Consider the following 19,817-nt stretch of genomic DNA (forward strand, 5'->3'; position numbering starts at 1 on the left):
ACACATAACCATCGACAACACCAACATACCCGTCTCCACTGCTGTGAAGACCCTAGGAGTATATCTAGACGCTACTCTCTCCATGACAAGACAGGTCAACGCCATCTCCTCCTCCTCCGCACTGACCACCAAACTCATCCTCGCAATAAAACCCTATCTTACCACTCCCAACTGCCTCTCCATTGCTAGAGCCACCATAGGAGCCAGGCTAGACTATTGCAACGCCCTCCTAGCTGGCACTTCAACCAAAAACCTGATTAAACTCCAAACAGTGCAAAACAATGCGCTCCGCGCTGCCCTGCACATCCCCAAATTCGACCATGTGTCGCAGGCCAGAAGAAATGCTCACTGGCTCCCAGTTAAAGAAAGAATTAACTTCAAAGTACTCTCCCTCACACACAAATGTATCAATCATACCGCTCCCTCCTACCTAGCAGAAACCATCACCAGGAAATCCTCCCTTCGTCCTATAAGAACCCCCCATGACAACCAACTCCGAGTCCCCACCATAAGAAGAGCTAAAGCTGGAGGCATTGGCTTCCCACACATAGCACCTAAGCTCTGGAACAACCTCCCTAACTCTCTTAGAGCCGAACCTTCACTGCTTTCCTTTCGGAAATCCCTCAAAACCCTGCTCTTCACATAATCACCTCCTACCCTCCCCTCCGACATGATTGACATATTTTTAAACGCCATGATGTCTGCACTGCTAAGTTTGTAACTAAAACATGTTACTGTAAATCTAATGCCTTGTAAACGTATATTTCTAAAACATATACCGTAACTCAAAATGCCTGTAAACTTTAACAACCTTCCTTCTGTAACCAGCCAATTGCTTATATGTAACAGCGCCACGATGCCCACGGGCTGAGCGTGCGCTTTAAAAATATGAATAAATAAATAAATAAATAAACCTGGAGCAGACTGTGAAGGACCTGCAGCATCGCCTGGATGAGGCTGAGCAGCTCGCAATGAAGGGCGGCAAGAAGCAGCTCCAGAAACTGGAGAGCAGAGTGAGTTACACTCTAGAATTTTACACTGACAGTGTCTCGAGGTGTGTGTGTGCTTAGCAGCAATATAACAATACATTCATATTACACCCCAGGTACATGAACTGGAGAACGAGCTTGAAGCTGAACAGAAACGTGGCACAGAAGCCATCAAGGGTGTTCGCAAGTACGAGAGAAGAGTCAAGGAACTCACATACCAGGTATGCATATATCTTTCTTTTGCAGTTAAACTGCATTCATAAATTCTCACATTCTTTTCAGGGTGCTTCATTTTTCCACACACACCATTTGCGATTAGCTTCTTGGCTCCCTTCTTTGGACATGTAGCACCAACTACCTTGACAAATTGTCTTGTACTGAGTACGGTTAGAATGCCTCTTCACTTACTAATGCTACGTCTGAGAACAGGTATATTGTGGTCTTCAAAGCGACATGCTTTTAGCCAGCAGATTGCTGCAAGTAAAAGTATCACCATTTTATATTAATGGCATGTTGCATGATTATCTTCATGTGTTTTAGTCTGAAGAAGATAAGAAGAATGTCCTGAGACTGCAGGATCTGGCAGACAAACTGCAGCTGAAGGTCAAAGCCTACAAACGACAAGCAGAGGAAACTGTAAGTTGCAAAGTATTGTGTCCTACCAGGATAGTTTTTGGAATTGTGTCATAACCAGAACTTAATGCTGTACAATTAGAACACAAATAATATGTTTTTCATTCTGTAACACAAACCTTCGAGTCATTTTCACCCTAGATATTCAAATATAAAGCTTGTCCAAATACTAAATCTGAAATAACCCCCCCCCATGCCAAAGCTACTAACAAAGCTACTTTCCCTTTCTTAACCCTCATGGAGTGATAACACCATAAACTCCATCAGGGGGGAAATACAATCACAGCCCCCACAGTTCACCTCCCCTCATTCATATCCCCTACCTTTCTGTACTCCATTTTTCTATATTTATTTTTCTATATTCTTCACTATATGTTCTATGTAGTTCCGTGCAATATTTGAATCAAATACTCTTTCATCCAAACAATAACGTTGTGGAATACATGTAGATTTCACCATGATCCACAGAAATTGATGACAGTCAAGGATGACAGAAGATCTTGACAGGAAAGAAATGTCCAGAACAAATGTGGCTCATTTTGAATAGTATTATTCCTTCAAATAAATCACCCTGCATCGTCTTGTTCACTTTAGGGAGCAAGTTCACACAGTCACAAAACAGTGTCGTATAAAGTCAAACATTGTAGTTTGATCTCATTTATCCTTTGGCCCCTGCTACTGGCGTTGGGGCCCTTTCTGGGTACTATCAGCTAGTTAAGACAAGAGATGCTGAATTCAGACCCAGCAAAATGGATCCTTATGCGAATGTCCGCTTTCGAATTGCACATGATAAAATATATAGAGATGGTCCTAGTTTTAAATGAATTTGAAATGTTGAATGCAAAAGTGACCTTGCTATATTTGACTTTGGCATGTCAGCAATGCATGACAACCTTTCTTGAATGTAATTTACATTCTTGGTTGTTGTTTTTATTTTATTAGGAGGAACAGGCCAACGCACACCTGTCCCGATTCCGAAAAGTGCAGCATGAGCTTGAAGAAGCTGAGGAAAGGGCTGACATTGCAGAATCACAAGTGAATAAACTCAGGACTAAGAGTCGCGATGCTGGGAGCAAGGTAAGCTCTATCCAGCAAAGGACTGATTTATTTAGTTCATTTATTACAGTTAATTGATTGCAGTCTCAATAGATGGCCTGGGAATCTGGGAGTTCGTTTTAAAGAGATTAAGTCTGATGCAGGGAAGTTACCAAGGATATGCAGTGAAGGAGAAGGAATTGTAAAGCAATTGATTAGTCCCCCCCCCCACTGGTCCCCTAAATATTTACAATAGCTCCAAAAGAGAAAGTCCATGAACACTCCTCTCCACCCTGGGCTTCTTTGGAAAGACAAGAAAAACAAAACACCCTCCAACGAAAAAGAAGACAAGCAAAGGGTATAAGAACGTAATCTACTATGTACAATGTATATTTGCCATGCAGGCTTTCATCTTTAAAAAATGGAATGATCAACCAGCTGTCGAATGTCAAAAGAATTCCTCCGCATGGCGGCATGGATATAATATTTCTCAGTAGATCTCAGATGATTAACAGCTTCCACAAAGCATGGGATGGCAAATTTGCTACAGCAATATGTTGCAATGTGCTCACAGGGAAACACATCATCCACCTTACATACCACATTTTCCTTGAAATTCATAACAGTTTTAAGGCCCAAGCACTGAGCATTTCTTTTGTGCGCAACTTTGAATGTTGTGAAACCTTACGTGTTCTCCCAGTTTCTACACGACTTCCTTTCCTTGGTGTTTCTGATAATACAACTTACTCTAGACTTTCTCTCCAGACACAAGAGCATCCATTACTTTTTCTTACATCACTTCCACAAAGACAGTTCCACCCATCCAAGCAGGGTTGAGAGGTTTTCCTTTGATGAACCCTTAAGTGACACAATTGAGGAGTCTCCTTTGACAGAGTGTGGGGTGGTACAATTGGCCTGGAGATTTTGCTATATAGCTGCGCTCCATGGCATAGAACGTAGGATTTACCAGAGCCAACAGGATTCCACCTTTAATGAGTCAATTGATTATTGTCAACAAGTCTCATCTTGGAAGTGATTCACCATTCTGCAAACATGTTTGTAGGTATTAGGGTGCTGGAGTGTACACATTTCAGAAAAATGTAACTGTGCCCTGTTATTCTTAATGGTCGGGAACAACACACACAAAACATGACATTTTCTAGAAATGAAATCTCAAATGTGTTAATTTCCTAACTGCCCTTACCTCCACCCATTTAGATTGACAGTTGACTTAGACCCATAGGAAATGTATTCCACACCGTAGCCTTTGGAAAGGGTCCACCATGTCTAGAGAAACTGTGGCCTGTGGTGCGGTGGGAACTTCAACCAGACATAAAGGAGATATCATTACACACACATATAGTCTTGCCACATGCAACCCAAGCATCCTAGTCTCAGGCAACATCCTCAACCTGTCATCTGCCCCCATAAAGTCTGTCTCACTATTCTCTCACTCAATTTCCTGTCCAGATGACCGATATGTTTAATTAACTGTCTCCTCGACAAATAGATGCTACCAAATTGCAGTCCTTCACCAGTTTTTTTTCAACAATATCTATCACGTCTATAATATAGCACCAACTTACCCAAATCTGTTAATTCATGTTTTGGATGTTCTAGCAGTTACAATATATTCCCACTTCTGTTTCAAAATGTTGTATTTCTTGTCCACCCTACACCACTCTTATTCCATTTGTACAAATTTAAATATTTGCATTTACCTCTTTATCACCCTCACTGGCTTCAAACTCTCAAATAGAATCCTAGAGACAAATTCTTCTATTAGGTTCCTGTCATCTGAAGAATCTATCACTTAGAAATTATGGTATTTTAAACACAGTAACAGCAAAGAAATGTTCGGGTTGTCCTCATCATTAAAGGCATTCCTAATACATAATATTTCAAAGTCCAACTATCCTCAACATCGCCTAAACCCCACTGGAGAAAACAGAGTAATTATGCTTATATCCTTCAATTGACATCATGCAGACGTTATGGGCTTTTCCATTCCATCAATTAACCGGCTAAGAGTAGCACCCAACCACACAAAACTAGCATCCAAGGCAATGGGTATCGTGCCTTCAGAAACAATCCTACCAATAGGCAAGAGCATTACCTATTGCTTTTTTGTGGGGAAATAAACACATCACAGGTGGCCCATCATTGAAACTTGGGGCGTATTTTCACTAATTCATGGAGCACACGTGTCAACAAATTTGAAACCTAGAATTGACATGATATGTTTCGAGGATGTCATTCTTGCTTATGCTGAAGACCGGGTAAACATAGTGGTATTTTGAGCTATCTCACTGTCTGACAAATTGCTTAATTCCAGTCTGGCTTTGGAACAGGCATAGGAGGACGACTCTTGTTTGAGGGAATGTTGAAGCACATTCTGTTTGTGGATTTGGGATGTGCTTTAAAATGCCCAGAAACGCCACCTTATTTGAGCAAGTGTGCAAAGGGTGGAAAAGGGCATCTGAATGAGTGCATTTAGGATGCACTGATTCAGATGCTCCTTGTGAATTGGACTGCCACTTTTGTGGCATAAGTCAGAAGATACGGTTGTGCATCTCCTCACTTGCGGCAAAAAAGGTTTTGAGAATATGCCCCTATTTGTCTTGTACTTCATCTACCACTAACTGATTAGAATTGCTACAATCTTGAGAAAAAGAAACCTTTCTGGAGTTGAAATCCGAGTCGAGAAGAACCAGACTTTGAAAGGTATATTTAACCCACTGTATTGCAGTCAGAAATCATCATCAGATTCTACCAATGCATTCAGAGCTCTACCCAACACATCTTCATACGTTCCATGGGAATTAAAGTAGAACGCATCCACCATAATCATTACACACCTGCAGAAAATCGTCAAAAGTATTACATTTCCAGCAGCGAGATTGCACCAACGGTATTTTGGCTAATTGATTCAGTTTCCCCCATAATCTTGCATACCCCTTTGATCTCGCATTCCTCCATACTTATTTATTTTACGCAATATGCAGTGTTTTCACTACTTTGATGCATGGTGACACCTTACACGGGAGAAGGATTTTAGCCGAAACCGTTCTCCCATATTAATGTTGCAGGTGCACATGACTTATTCATGCATTATAAGATGAGGCATCAGTTGGTCAATCCTCTTATCTGTGTAACTGATTACATCTTCATGACGAGCTTGGAAAAATGTGTGCCTCTCTGCAACTCCATCGTTCTTAGGACCGGCCACCCAATTTCTTTTCATCACGATGATATCATAAACATCCAGCAATCACTATCCTCGCTCACAATACTGGCTGACATCGAGCCTTTTGACATCCCAAATTATATGATAGGTTATGATAGGTTATTTATAACGTGCTTAATACCCAGAGGTTTCTAAGCGCTGACCCAGGGATTGACCCTGTGTTGCTCCGTGTCGTTTTGCTTCCGAGGCGAGTACGTTGCCCCTAAGCTATCTTCCCGGGACGAGGTGAGTACCTTGCCCCTAAGCTATCCTCCCGAGACACACATATATTCCCAGCTCCTAGCCCGATAAAGAGGTTACATCACAAAGCCCACATTTTGGCCAAGAAAGAGGGCGCTGGCGAATGAGCACCATAAGGCAGAAGGACTTCAGCCCTAAAACATATCTGACACCAACCATATGTTTTCAACCAGGTGTACAGGGAGTTTATGCAATGAAGAGAAGTAGATAGGACCACCCGTGGATACAAATGGCATGTCCTAGTTAGGCCACGTCAGGCAGAGGAATGTCAGGCCTCGCAATAGTTCAATGACAATCCGACATTGCCACCTAGTCATATCTGTGACAAGCATGCACACACACGTTCACAGTCCTCTGGACCTCTGTAAACCTCTATTTCTACATGGAATGTTGCAACCAAGGGTGCAGGGTGGCACGTTAAGGTTTCTCAACGGCTATAGAGCGAGCACAGGCACCCCCAGAGGTGAAGGCAATGCACTCCTAAAAAAACGCAAGGAGCTGGATGCCTGGAGTAGGTCTGGGCCCAGGATGTATGATCGAGCCAATCCCAATATGGAGATGTGGAAATGTTTGGGAATATCTAAGCCCAATCTTTAAAGTTGGGCAAACTTCTAGGTGAAATATGAGGCGTGCTACAATACCTGGGTTGTGACTAGCAGTGTCTAAATGGGACAGGACTGTACAGAAACGACCAAGAAGCCGAGGATGCAATGCCAAGGTGTTTGGATGCAGGACTTTCTGAAGAGAATAACATAAAGGTAGAATTGGGTTTAGGAGTGGCTCTGGTCTTAGTGCAGATTGGTCCAAAAGAGATTTTGTTGATTGCCAACCAGAAAATGAGGCCAATAATCGCCCAATGTAGAATGTCAAAAAAACTCTGTCATTAAATTCAATAAACAACATATTAAAAAACGACACTTCTATACCACGAAAGCAGACAAGCTAGGTCTTGATGGGAATTTTCAAATTCATGCCCAAATGTAAGCGGGCATATTGACATTGATGTAACTAGAGAGTGAATGCATGCAGACAGCAATGAATAAAAAAAGCATTTTCAGAAAGATCACATTTCAGCATTTACATTGATTTTCAGTAAACCTACATTGTTCCTATAGTTTGGTTAATTCAATCACTAATGATTTAAATTGTTTGACTTTTATCAGTGAATGCCAACTAATTGCTTAATTTAACTTTGATTTGTCCTCAGAAAACAGAAAGCGAGGAGTAATCGTGCACAGCTTAACTGAACAAGTGAAGAATCAAATTTTCTAAATGTGAATTTGTTACGTCATTATCCTCTTTTTGTATGTGTCGGTCAACCCTTGTGACAATAAAAGCCTCCTGACGTTGCCACCTTGCCAACTTTCTACCGCAAATGGGGATTTTTGCACCACAAATCAATGTGCTCATGATGTCAGTCATTGGTTGTGCTCCAGCAAGCAGTGACTCCTGCTACAAGGAAGAATCAATGCAACATGTGATGCTATGTGATGCTTTAGCGAGAAATTTGGATTGCAGGGACTGATTGACAATATTCAATTTCAGGTGTCCCTTTAAGTCAAGAGCAAATTGTATGTGCGGGAGATCGCCAAGGATAACACGTGCATGCTGTTGGGCCCCCTGCATGCAACTTTCAAGTTGTGTGAGGTGGAATGCAGGGTGTCTTTACTCTTTTATCCTCCACTTTGGCAAAAATTAAACACTGCCTGCAAAATTACACTTTGCAGTAGCTCACTAATGGTTTCCTGTGGAATACTCCTGCTTATTAGCAGGTGCTAATGCAAAGGAGAGGCTTGTTTCATAAATAGTATAAGAAATCATGAACAGCAGCTTCGAAACGACATTGCCTGGCCCTGGCAGCAATTGCAGAGTCCCAAGAACATGTTTATTGTTCTCTGTCCATGCAACTCAGGTCAGACACCTTCTTCACCAGCTGCAGGTGTTCCAGTATGTCCCGCTGCTTATGTAATTAGGTATGTTCATATTCAATTGATCCTCACAATTCAAATGCAAAGTGATGAAGGCCTCCATCGAGGGGGCATGGTAGGTGGGTGCAAGAAAGGGAAATACTTTGTATTTGCTATTTTAAAAGCTAGAAAGTGTTAATGATTAGCAAATTGAATTTGCGTGTGTGACAAAGCCCACTGGTTGTGCCTGGGAGGTGGATGAGGTGATAATGAGGGTATGGTTCCACCACTTGCTGTGGATGCAGGTCTTAGAGGGAATACACAGAAACACCTCACCTTGTCACATGACCTCGCAGTGCACACATCTACCATGTACATGCCACTTTACTGGATTCTTAGATGCTAGCCAGAGCTCATATACTGAGGTCCCGTTGGGCTGTGAACCCCCTTTGCGGTGGCCTCGGACAAGTAGAACACCTTCCAGTCTTAGTGGAGCTGAGGCGCTCCTGGGAAGCATGCCATAGGCATCTGAAGAGAGTCAGCATAGTCGCGGTCAGACTAAGAGCGAGAGCAGAAGTCAGGGTGGCATCAGTCAAACGAGGAGAGGGAATGCAGATCCAATCCCCTAACAACCCCAATCAACACTTGCAGGTTCTCCACTTAGGATTTGGACAGCAACATTGGAGAGGCTAATACCCTAAAAAGTGAGCAGGCAGGTTTACATGGGCAACTGTGTCAGGAAATGGCAAGAGGGTTGCAGAGGTGGATGGGGATTGACAGCAGGCAGAAGGGGGCAGAAAGAGATAGTGGACGGTGTGGATAAAGGGGCTGTAGGAGGGGGAGCGAGAGGGGAAGGATAATAGAGTGTGGCAAGAGAGCTTGGGAGGTACATCACAGGAGAAGGCGGAAGGAGGAAGATAGAGATGGAGAGAGAAGTGGAGAAGAAGGCGGTTGGTGGGGGAAGGAAAGAGAAAGAAGAAGTGAGTGGGTCCGTAGAGGTTAGGAAGAAAATCATAAAAAGAGGTGAAAGGTAGGTTGCGGAAGGAGTGAGGAAAGAGGGGTCTACGGGACATATCAAGGGAAAGGTGGAGGCGGGTCAGGCAAAGGTGGCACAAATTACCAATGCGAGAGGCTTTTAGAGGAGATGGGAAGTGAGGACAAAAAAGCATTAAATGAGCGAGAAGTTGTAGAAGATCAGATAAAGGCAAACCCAAAAATCGGCAAGGGCGAGTCTGAGAACAATGCCAAGGGTGTTTGTCAAACCGGCTATCAGCTTTTTGACAAAGGCCCTTAAGAGGAACGCTGCTGAAACCAGCATATTCACACCAGACATCAGGCATTCAGGGCATCGCTAAGACACAAGACCACAGTTTCAGTAGGTTTTGTAACAAATGCACTATGTGTCAGAGGACGTCTCGGACGGCTATGGTGACTGCGGTGTGACAACAGTCAGTGGTGTAGCCGGATGCAGTTTGAGGACTCGACTGTCTCGAAAATGTCCTTAAAAGATGTACACTGGATGATGCGTGTGTGGAACTCCTCCTATCTTCTTCGCAGGGCTTGTATCATCCTTTCAAGGCAGATGCCTTGTCCTTATTTCAGATACTCTCCGGCACTTCCCACCTAGGAAGCTTGCTGCCAGAACCTAGCAGGGCACGCTGTATGTTGGCTGGGTACCGGTGCTGGAGCTGCTGGAAGGTCCTTTGAGTCCAGTATCTCCCTCTATTCCCTGCGAGATGTTTAGGGGAGGGATCTTGCTTCCCTTTTGGAACTCCTGGCCTTCCTTCACTGGCGGAAGATGTAATGTAGACTGTACCTTCAGCCCGGCTCCAAACGAGTTCTTCTTCTTACTCCTTTCAAAGTCTTCAGATGATCTGCTAAGTCAGGGGTTCAGCCCTATTTGAAGCCAATGATTGGTGCAGGCTAAGCCCACCTTAATGAACCAATCTGGGGTCCCTACAAACAATCTTCTGTTATGCATGAGGTTAGGACCACAGTGCTATGAAACAGGACAGACAAGGCAATGACAAGATATACCGAAGTCCCACCCGTCCCCCTGTCTGTTGTAGATCAAAGTGTCTCTCTGGTTAACTGAGCCCTCTGTGACTCCTGATTAAAGTGCAGGGTTCCCATGATGATTGTGCTGGGAGCGGATTTCCTGTCTCGCCAAAACCACATACTTCTACCCTCTGAAAGGGGTCAGCTCTGCAGGGGTTCGCCTACGGTAAATAGTGGACCCAGACATGCAAACTGGCCTCCCTCCTGCTCCAAAGGCAATACCGTCTCTCTCTCCTCACCAAGAAGAGAGCTAACATCCAAGCCTGCGTCTCTGCAGCATCTAACAACCCGGCTGAACTCTTTAAAATCTGCAAGGAACTGGCCAATCCTGTCACAGTCTCTACCTCTCCTGTCTCTTCCCAGGCCACCTGCACAGCACTGGCTTCTCATTTCATCTTCAAAACCCAGGACATCCTGTCTTCTCTCTACTCCTCTCCCCTTCCTCCCTCTACTCCCTGCTCTTCTTCTGGCCCTTCTTCAGCCACCTCTCCTCCCTTCTTCTCTGCCTTTCCCCTGTTCTCCCCAGACGAGGTTTCTAGACAAGTCTGATCTATGAAAGTCTCGTCAAAACAGGTTCATCCCTGTTCCTCCAAAACCATCAAGGACCACATTGACTCCCTGGCTCCCGCCCTGGCCAACCTCTGCAACCACTCCTTCGCCACTGAAGTCTTCCCTTCCCCCCTGAAGCATTCCCTTGTGCATCCTCTTCTTAAGAAACCCTCTGCCAACCCGTCCTGCCCGGCTAACTATCGCCCAATCTCCATCACTTCTTTCCTGGGCAAATCCTGGAAAAGCTGCCCATCTCCCAGCTCAGTCTTCACACTGAATCTGTTGGCTGTCTCCATGATCATCAGTCTGGCTTCAGAGCTGCCAGAAGCACGGAAAGTGCTCGCCTGAACATCTGTGAAGACCTGCTCTCCAAAATTGATTCCAAAACCTCATATGTCCTCATCTTACTTGATCTCTCTTCTGCCTTTGACATGGTCAACCATGCCATCCTGCTCAACCGTCTCTGTGTTAAACTGGGTATCACCGGTCAGGCCCTGGTGTGCCTGACTTCTTTCCTCTCTGATCGTCCCTCCCAGGTTCAACTTGGGTCCTTCCTCTCCTCTATCTCTACCTTTGGTGTACCCCAGGGGTCCAACCTCTCTCCCTGGCTGTTCCACCAATACCTGGCACTTCTTGCCCACTGCAGTGCTGCGCTCTGCCCCAACTTCCAGTGCTATGTGGATGACACTCAGCTCATTTTCAGGCTACCTTCAGCAACCTCCTCTCCTTCTCTCATCTCTGACTGTCTGTCCGCCATCCAGGAGTGGTGTGCCGCCAATGATCTCTGCCTTAATGCCAGTTAGGCTGGGATTCTCCTCATCGGCACACCCCTCCCTCCTTTCCTGTCACTCTCTGGCTAGCCTCTCTTGGCCCTCTTCCTAGTCCCACCTGTGAAGCTACAAACCTCGGGGTCATCTTCGACTCCACACTCTCCTTCTCTCCTCACATCTCTGATGTCTCTAGGACGTCACACTACCAGCTGCACCTCCTCAGAGGTATTCTTCCTTTCCTCTCCTTCCCCCAGAAACTCACTGTCTCCAGAGCTCTGGTTCTCTCTAGCCTGGACTATTGCAAAAGCCTCTTTCTAAATCTGCCTGCTTCTACTCTCAGCCCTCTGCAACTCATCCAGAACAGGACTGCAAGACTTGTCCTTGGCCTCAAGCCCAGGGATCGTATCTCTCCAGGACTGAAATCTCTGCACTGGCTCCCAGTGGCTGCAAGGATTAAGTTGAAAACCCTCTGCATTGTCCACAAGGCCTTTTGGGGCCTCAATACCTTCAACTCTCTCTCCCTAAATATTTTCATTCTCGAGCTCTTTGCTCATCCGCCTCCAATTCCCTCAGGGTCAGTCGCTTCTCCAAGCAACGAGTTGGTGGTGGATCTCTTCCTTCGGCTGGGGCCTCCCTCTGGAACAGCCTCCCTGCCTCCCTGAAACTCGAAGAGAATCATCTCCGGTTCCGGAAGCACCTCAAAACCTTTCTCTTTGCTTCTGCTTTCTTTCCTCCTCTCCCCGGCTGACTTTCCTGGCTGAATTTGAAATTGCACTGGTTACTTGGCCACCCTCTGATCTCGGGCCCAGGTCCCATCTCCGCCAGTCGCACACCTGCACTGCCTTCCTGGCAACCCCTACACTTGGGGACTGCTTTCTCTATCCCTACAGTCCCTCTACCAGCACTTGATATCTGCACTTAACTTTGCACTGCCACCAGCTGGCCATACCTTTACTTATTGTTATTTATTCTATTATCCCAGGTACTGCACTGTCCCTTCCCCCGCACTTCCCTCTTTCCCCCTTCCCTTGCACTATCTGCATGACACCTCGCCTAGTAGGATCGCTCGTCGCACCATTAAACACGTGTGTATAGGTGCGTTATAAATGTCATATCATATCATATCATTTCACTGCCTTTGATACAGAGGGATGGGAACTAGCTTAAAGTTGGAGAAAAAGAGACCGAGGCAAAAGTGCCTTCGGTGTGGGCCGCACACCCTTGATTCCCACTGAGGGTTAATCGATTTCTTTTGTGCTCGTTATTCAGTTGATAAAATCCAACTTCAATCGTAGTTCAAAGATGTGTAATTTTTTAATTTTTCAATTGTTGTGTTTATAAAGCTCATAAAGAATTGTGCTTAATTGGTTAAACTTCACCAAAAAAGCTAATTATCTCAGTTGAGGCAAAACAGAAAACCCATCCGGCTAATGCATTTCGGATTGTATCCTTCGTCAGAGCCAGGTTAGTGCTACACACATTATAATGCATTGTAGGTGGATTGAGAAGGTTTACAATGTTTAAGTTCATAATTGATCCGTACATCATGTGTAACAACCAGATGTTCAAAAATTAACAACCAAAACAATCATAGTTAACAAACAGGGCGCCCACAAGGACAAACAAATATTTGACATAAAAGTGAAATTGGAGAAAGGAGACAAAAAAACAAACAAGTAGGCATACATCATTACAGATAGTAAAAATACAATATTTACACAGATAATGATTTTACTCTATGGTTCAAACAGTTAATGGGACTGATCAACTACATACTAAAATTGCAGGTTGAACCCTTTTGGTGACTACGGTGCTTAGAGGTCAAGCTAGGCGGCGTGTGCTTACTATGCCAAAGTGTTAATTGTCGTACTATATTGTGTGAGAATACCTGTGGCTAGTTAAACATTTCACTAACCTGTATGCCAGTATGCAACCCACGCGTGCTGTCCGCGTGTGGTGTTTCTCTATGAAGCACTGCCTGGTGTGGAGAGAACAAACGTGTTATCTCCTCCGTGTAATTAGCTGCTATCAGTCTATACACGATCTGACTTCGCGTCGCATTGTGCAAAGGTAGGGCTTACCTGGAGCGTTGTGAGCAACGTCTTGCTCAATCAACTCCGAACAGCGTCTGGGGCTCGCGGTTCGTGTCGTTGCCCTGGGCAACGTTATGTAGACAAAATGGCCGTTCGTGTATTACCAAGTCGGCCATATTGGTAAAGGCAATATTAGAACATGAATGGCATAGAGTGTGAACTATGATTGGTAAATATAAAGAATATAAATGTTAAGATGTTAATTGCGCATGTAAAGATATTAAAGCTTCATGATATCTGCGTGTTGTAAATAGTGCAGCTAGCACATGTATGTTTCTGATAGTATATTTAGATCCATCGTGTACCTCATGGCTTGAGGTGTCTAATTGGCTATTAATGTAAAGTCATGTAGCGTAAAGATATACTGTCTAATATACATAAACAAAAGGTAATACAAAATAAATACTAAATAATAAATAATAAATGTTACAAGAACTATCTGAAGATAGTTTAGCAGAAGGCAACAGTGTTTTCAAATCGGGTAGTGATTTATACTTATTGCATGAGCATGAGACAATTTAGCATGTTCATTATTGACATTGCACGGTGAACAAATAGTGACATTATTACAGAAAGCAGTTGAGATCAAATTCCTCATTGAGTCCTCGTGGTGCCAAAGAATCGAGACGATCTATCCAATAGGCTTCTCTTTGTTGCCTTCTTTTTTTCAGATCAGCATATATGCTTGTCATTTCCAGGGTTTCCAGAATTTGGAACTTGACTTGAGAGATGTTGTGCTGCTTTGCATTAAAGTGTCTTGCTACGGCTGAATTGATGTTCTTATTGCGTATGCATGATTTATGTTCATTCATCCGAATTCTTAGTTTACGCCCTGTTTCACCTACATAGTAAAGTCCACATGGGCAACGTATGCAGTAAATGCAGTTTTCAGTGTTGCAGGTGCCATAGCTTTTTATCATGATCTTTTCTCCCGTGTATGGATGTGGAACCAGTCCTCCTTTAATAATGTTGTTACAATTACTACAATTTAAACATGGAAATGTTCCCGTCTTTTTTAGTTTGATCCTTTTGGTTCTGGTATCTCTTGTGTTAACTAGATAATCCCTAAGGTTGCTGGATCTTTGATAAGCAAACGTTGGGGTTTCTAAGAAGAGATTCTTAGTTCTTTCGTCATTTTTGAGTATTGTCCAATGTTTATTTATACATCTTTTGATCTGCATACTTTGGGATGAATATTTAGACACATATACAAGTGATGGGGATTGTTTTTTGTCCTTTGGTACTAAAGTGCTGGTTCTTGTTATTGTTTGTACCTTTTCTTTTGCTGACTGTAGATCTTCGTTCGGGTATCCCCTATCTTTAAGTTTTTTGCTTAGTTTTTCAAGTTCTTGTTCGTACTCTCTGTCATCACTGATAATTCTTTTTAATCGCAACATTTGTCCATAAGGTAAATTCTTCAGAGTGTTTTGTGGATGGAAACTCATACGGTGTAATAGATTGTTCCTATCTGTAGGTTTTGTGAACAAAGAGGTAGTAATTTGTTGGTTATTTACATTCACCAGGATATCCAGATAATGGATTCCAGGATTGCCAATTTCTGAGGTAAACTGAATACGCGGGTCTATATTGTTGATATAACTTATAAACTCATTGAGTTCTTTTCTTGTACCTTGCCAGATGCCGAATATATCATCTATATAACGCACCCATGTTTTCAATTTATTCTGCCATTCAGGTTTTTGCAAGATATGGGTCATTTCGAATTGGTGCATAAACGCATTTGCGTAAGCTGGTGCCATTGTAGCTCCCATAGCTGTTCCGGAAGTTTGGATGTAAAATTCGTTCTTATGTTCAAAATATGAATTCATTGCAATAAAAGAGAGTAGTGATAAGATAAATTCTTTCACTGCTCCTATATCGTTTTCCTGTAACAGGAGCCACTCTACGGCTTCCTGTCCCAAGTCATGTGGAATGCTTGTGTAGAGGTTAACCACATCTATGGTGAAAAGTATGTCGTTCTCTATAAGTTGGACTCCTTCTATGATGTTCAGAAAATGTGTACTGTCTTTCACATACGTAGATGTCTTCTGTATTAAAGGGTTCAAGAAATAGTCTATGTATGTTCCTAGTGGTTGTAAAATCCCTCCTGTGGCTGCTACTATCGGTCTTCCAGGTGGATTATTAAGACTTTTATGGATTTTGGGCAGCAAGTAAAAGTGAGGAATGTTTGGTTTTAAGTTCAATAGAAAGGCCTTTGTCTTATGTGTTATCATCTCTCTTTCTTCTGCTTTTGTAAGAAGTTCATCTAGATCTTTTAATATTTCCATAGTCGGGTCGTGATCTATTTTGGCGTAAACCTTATGATTGTCCAGTTGTCTTTTGCATTCATTTTCGTAATCTGAGGTGTTTAATAATACCAATGCACCCCCTTTATCTGCTGGTCTAATGGTTATTTTTTCATCAGAGTATAGGTTCTGAACAATTGACATTTCCCCTCTGCTGAGGTTTCTGTTCTTTGTCATTCCATATTTGATCTTTTTAAGATCTGTTATAACCATTTTTTCAAAAATGTCGATTGCTGGTACATTAATTGGAGGAGAAAAGGTACTTTTTGGTTTGAATTCTACTAATTCTGGTGGTTCTGGTGAAGAATTAGTATTTTCCATTTCCGCAAAGAAAACTTTGAGTTTGAGCTTTCTAGTCAATTTATGCAGCTCTACCTTAGTGTTGAATAGATTAGTATTATAAGTCGGTACAAATTTCAGACCTTTCTGCAACACCTCTTCTTCCTGTTTAGTTAGTATTCTGTTTGAAATGTTGACCACTAGGTTGCTCGTGCTTGGAATCTTGTTTGAACTCCGGTGCCCCTTCCTCTTGCCCCTCCTCGTTCGTTTCTTCCTTCTCGGTTGTCTAAAAAAGGCGTTTGTCGTGATGTTGATGTACTGGTACTCGGGGTGGCTCTGTTGTGACCACTGTCTCCTTCCGCTCTTTGTTGTTGAGGTTGTGCAGTCTGTTCGTCTCTGTTAGAATCTGTATCTGAACTGCTGTTTTCTGAGTTCCGGTTGGGATTGTGTGGCCTCTGAGGTTGATTTTGAAATTTGTCCGCCCACGTATAGACTTCGTCTCTCAAATAATCAAACGTGTCACGCCTAAACTTCCTTATTTTTCTTGCTTCCAAATCAGTTTTGTATCCCTCTAATCTTGTGTTGATATCTGCTAGTATCTCATCCAATGAGTCTTTACTTGTAAGATCTGTGATTTCAGCAGATAAAATCTGTATCTCTTGTTCTAGATTCTGTATGTTCATAGAGAGCTCTTTAATCGTAAGTAGAATTAAGTCCAAAGAGCATTTATTAAGAATCTGCTCCCATTTATGTACAAATTCCTTGCTTTCTTTGCACAAAGTCGGTTTAAGTCCAATTCGTAAACCTCTTGGGATCCTTTGTGCCTTGTAATAACGGCCTAATGTCACTGCGTGCAATTTTCGGTTAATTGTTTTTCGAATGGTATGCTCAAGTTGTTTTATCCTTCTGTTGGGATCTGCATCCTTTAGTGTGCTGCTGGTTTCCTTAATTAGGCCTAGGATTGCGTTTGCCTCTTCTGTTGAGAAACCTAGAGTTGTCACTCTCGTGTCCGTTAGTTTTTCAATTTCTTCATAGGACATAATCGCGTGCTTCCTCTCAAATAGTTACACGGAAGTGAAAATAATGATAAGAGAGAGGGGCGAGAGTGCACAGCTTCCTTTCTTAATAGTGTATTTCGTTTCCAATGGAATGTTATTTTGTAAATAAATATGTTAATGGGGTGCAGCCCACTATCATGTGCCACCGTGTTGGGCACAGAAAATGAACATGGAGAAAAAGAGACCGAGGCAAAAGTGCCTTCGGTGTGGGCCGCACACCCTTGATTCCCACTGAGGGTTAATCGATTTCTTTTGTGCTCGTTATTCAGTTGATAAAATCCAACTTCAATCGTAGTTCAAAGATGTGTAATTTTTTAATTTTTCAATTGTTGTGTTTATAAAGCTCATAAAGAATTGTGCTTAATTGGTTAAACTTCAACAAAAAAGCTAATTATCTCAGTTGAGGCAAAACAGAAAACCCATCCGGCTAATGCATTTCGGATTGTATCCTTCGTCAGAGCCAGGTTAGTGCTACACACATTATAATGCATTGTAGGTGGATTGAGAAGGTTTACAATGTTTAAGTTCATAATTGATCCGTACATCATGTGTAACAACCAGATGTTCAAAAATTAACAACCAAAACAATCATAGTTAACAAACAGGGCGCCCACAAGGACAAACAAATATTTGACATAAAAGTGAAATTGGAGAAAGGAGACAAAAAAACAAACAAGTAGGCATACATCATTACAGATAGTAAAAATACAATATTTACACAGATAATGATTTTACTCTATGGTTCAAACAGTTAATGGGACTGATCAACTACATACTAAAATTGCAGGTTGAACCCTTTTGGTGACTACGGTGCTTAGAGGTCAAGCTAGGCGGCGTGTGCTTACTATGCCAAAGTGTTAATTGTCGTACTATATTGTGTGAGAATACCTGTGGCTAGTTAAACATTTCACTAACCTGTATGCCAGTATGCAACCCACGCGTGCTGTCCGCGTGTGGTGTTTCTCTATGAAGCACTGCCTGGTGTGGAGAGAACAAACGTGTTATCTCCTCCGTGTAATTAGCTGCTATCAGTCTATACGCGATCTGACTTCGCGTCGCATTGTGCAAAGGTAGGGCTTACCTGGAGCGTTGTGAGCAACGTCTTGCTCAATCAACTCCGAACAGCGTCTGGGGCTCGCGGTTCGTGTCGTTGCCCTGGGCAACGTTATGTAGACAAAATGGCCGTTCGTGTATTACCAAGTCGGCCATATTGGTAAAGGCAATATTAGAACATGAATGGCATAGAGTGTGAACTATGATTGGTAAATATAAAGAATATAAATGTTAAGATGTTAATTGCGCATGTAAAGATATTAAAGCTTCATGATATCTGCGTGTTGTAAATAGTGCAGCTAGCACATGTATGTTTCTGATAGTATATTTAGATCCATCGTGTACCTCATGGCTTGAGGTGTCTAATTGGCTATTAATGTAAAGTCATGTAGCGTAAAGATATACTGTCTAATATACATAAACAAAAGGTAATACAAAATAAATACTAAATAATAAATAATAAATGTTACAAGAACTATCTGAAGATAGTTTAGCAGAAGGCAACAGTGTTTTCAAATCGGGTAGTGATTTATACTTATTGCATGAGCATGAGACAATTTAGCATGTTCATTATTGACATTGCACGGTGAACAAATAGTGACATTATTACAGAAAGCAGTTGAGATCAAATTCCTCATTGAGTCCTCGTGGTGCCAAAGAATCGAGACGATCTATCCAATAGGCTTCTCTTTGTTGCCTTCTTTTTTTCAGATCAGCATATATGCTTGTCATTTCCAGGGTTTCCAGAATTTGGAACTTGACTTGAGAGATGTTGTGCTGCTTTGCATTAAAGTGTCTTGCTACGGCTGAATTGATGTTCTTATTGCGTATGCATGATTTATGTTCATTCATCCGAATTCTTAGTTTACGCCCTGTTTCACCTACATAGTAAAGTCCACATGGGCAACGTATGCAGTAAATGCAGTTTTCAGTGTTGCAGGTGCCATAGCTTTTTATCATGATCTTTTCTCCCGTGTATGGATGTGGAACCAGTCCTCCTTTAATAATGTTGTTACAATTACTACAATTTAAACATGGAAATGTTCCCGTCTTTTTTAGTTTGATCCTTTTGGTTCTGGTATCTCTTGTGTTAACTAGATAATCCCTAAGGTTGCTGGATCTTTGATAAGCAAACGTTGGGGTTTCTAAGAAGAGATTCTTAGTTCTTTCGTCATTTTTGAGTATTGTCCAATGTTTATTTATACATCTTTTGATCTGCATACTTTGGGATGAATATTTAGACACATATACAAGTGATGGGGATTGTTTTTTGTCCTTTGGTACTAAAGTGCTGGTTCTTGTTATTGTTTGTACCTTTTCTTTTGCTGACTGTAGATCTTCGTTCGGGTATCCCCTATCTTTAAGTTTTTTGCTTAGTTTTTCAAGTTCTTGTTCGTACTCTCTGTCATCACTGATAATTCTTTTTAATCGCAACATTTGTCCATAAGGTAAATTCTTCAGAGTGTTTTGTGGATGGAAACTCATACGGTGTAATAGATTGTTCCTATCTGTAGGTTTTGTGAACAAAGAGGTAGTAATTTGTTGGTTATTTACATTCACCAGGATATCCAGATAATGGATTCCAGGATTGCCAATTTCT

At 42.4% G+C, this 19,817-nt stretch overlaps 1 protein-coding gene across 1 annotated transcript in view; it reads left to right on the forward strand.

The window, feature by feature from the left end:
- The window catches only part of LOC138568756 (myosin-4-like), a 28,007-nt gene extending 25,251 nt beyond the window's left edge, over positions 1 to 2,756 (forward strand). Inside the window, exons 36-39 of the mRNA XM_069646539.1 lie at positions 911 to 1,013; positions 1,106 to 1,210; positions 1,530 to 1,625; positions 2,565 to 2,756. Coding sequence (XP_069502640.1) covers positions 911 to 1,013; positions 1,106 to 1,210; positions 1,530 to 1,625; positions 2,565 to 2,756 — 496 coding nt within the window. The remainder of the gene's footprint in view (positions 1 to 910; positions 1,014 to 1,105; positions 1,211 to 1,529; positions 1,626 to 2,564) is intronic.
- Positions 2,757 to 19,817: the final 17,061 nt, after the last annotated feature.

Source organism: Ambystoma mexicanum, chromosome 2q (assembly GCF_040938575.1).
Source record: "Ambystoma mexicanum isolate Mex_15411 chromosome 2q, UKY_AmexF1_1, whole genome shotgun sequence".
Classification (NCBI taxonomy): Eukaryota; Metazoa; Chordata; class Amphibia; order Caudata; family Ambystomatidae; genus Ambystoma; species Ambystoma mexicanum.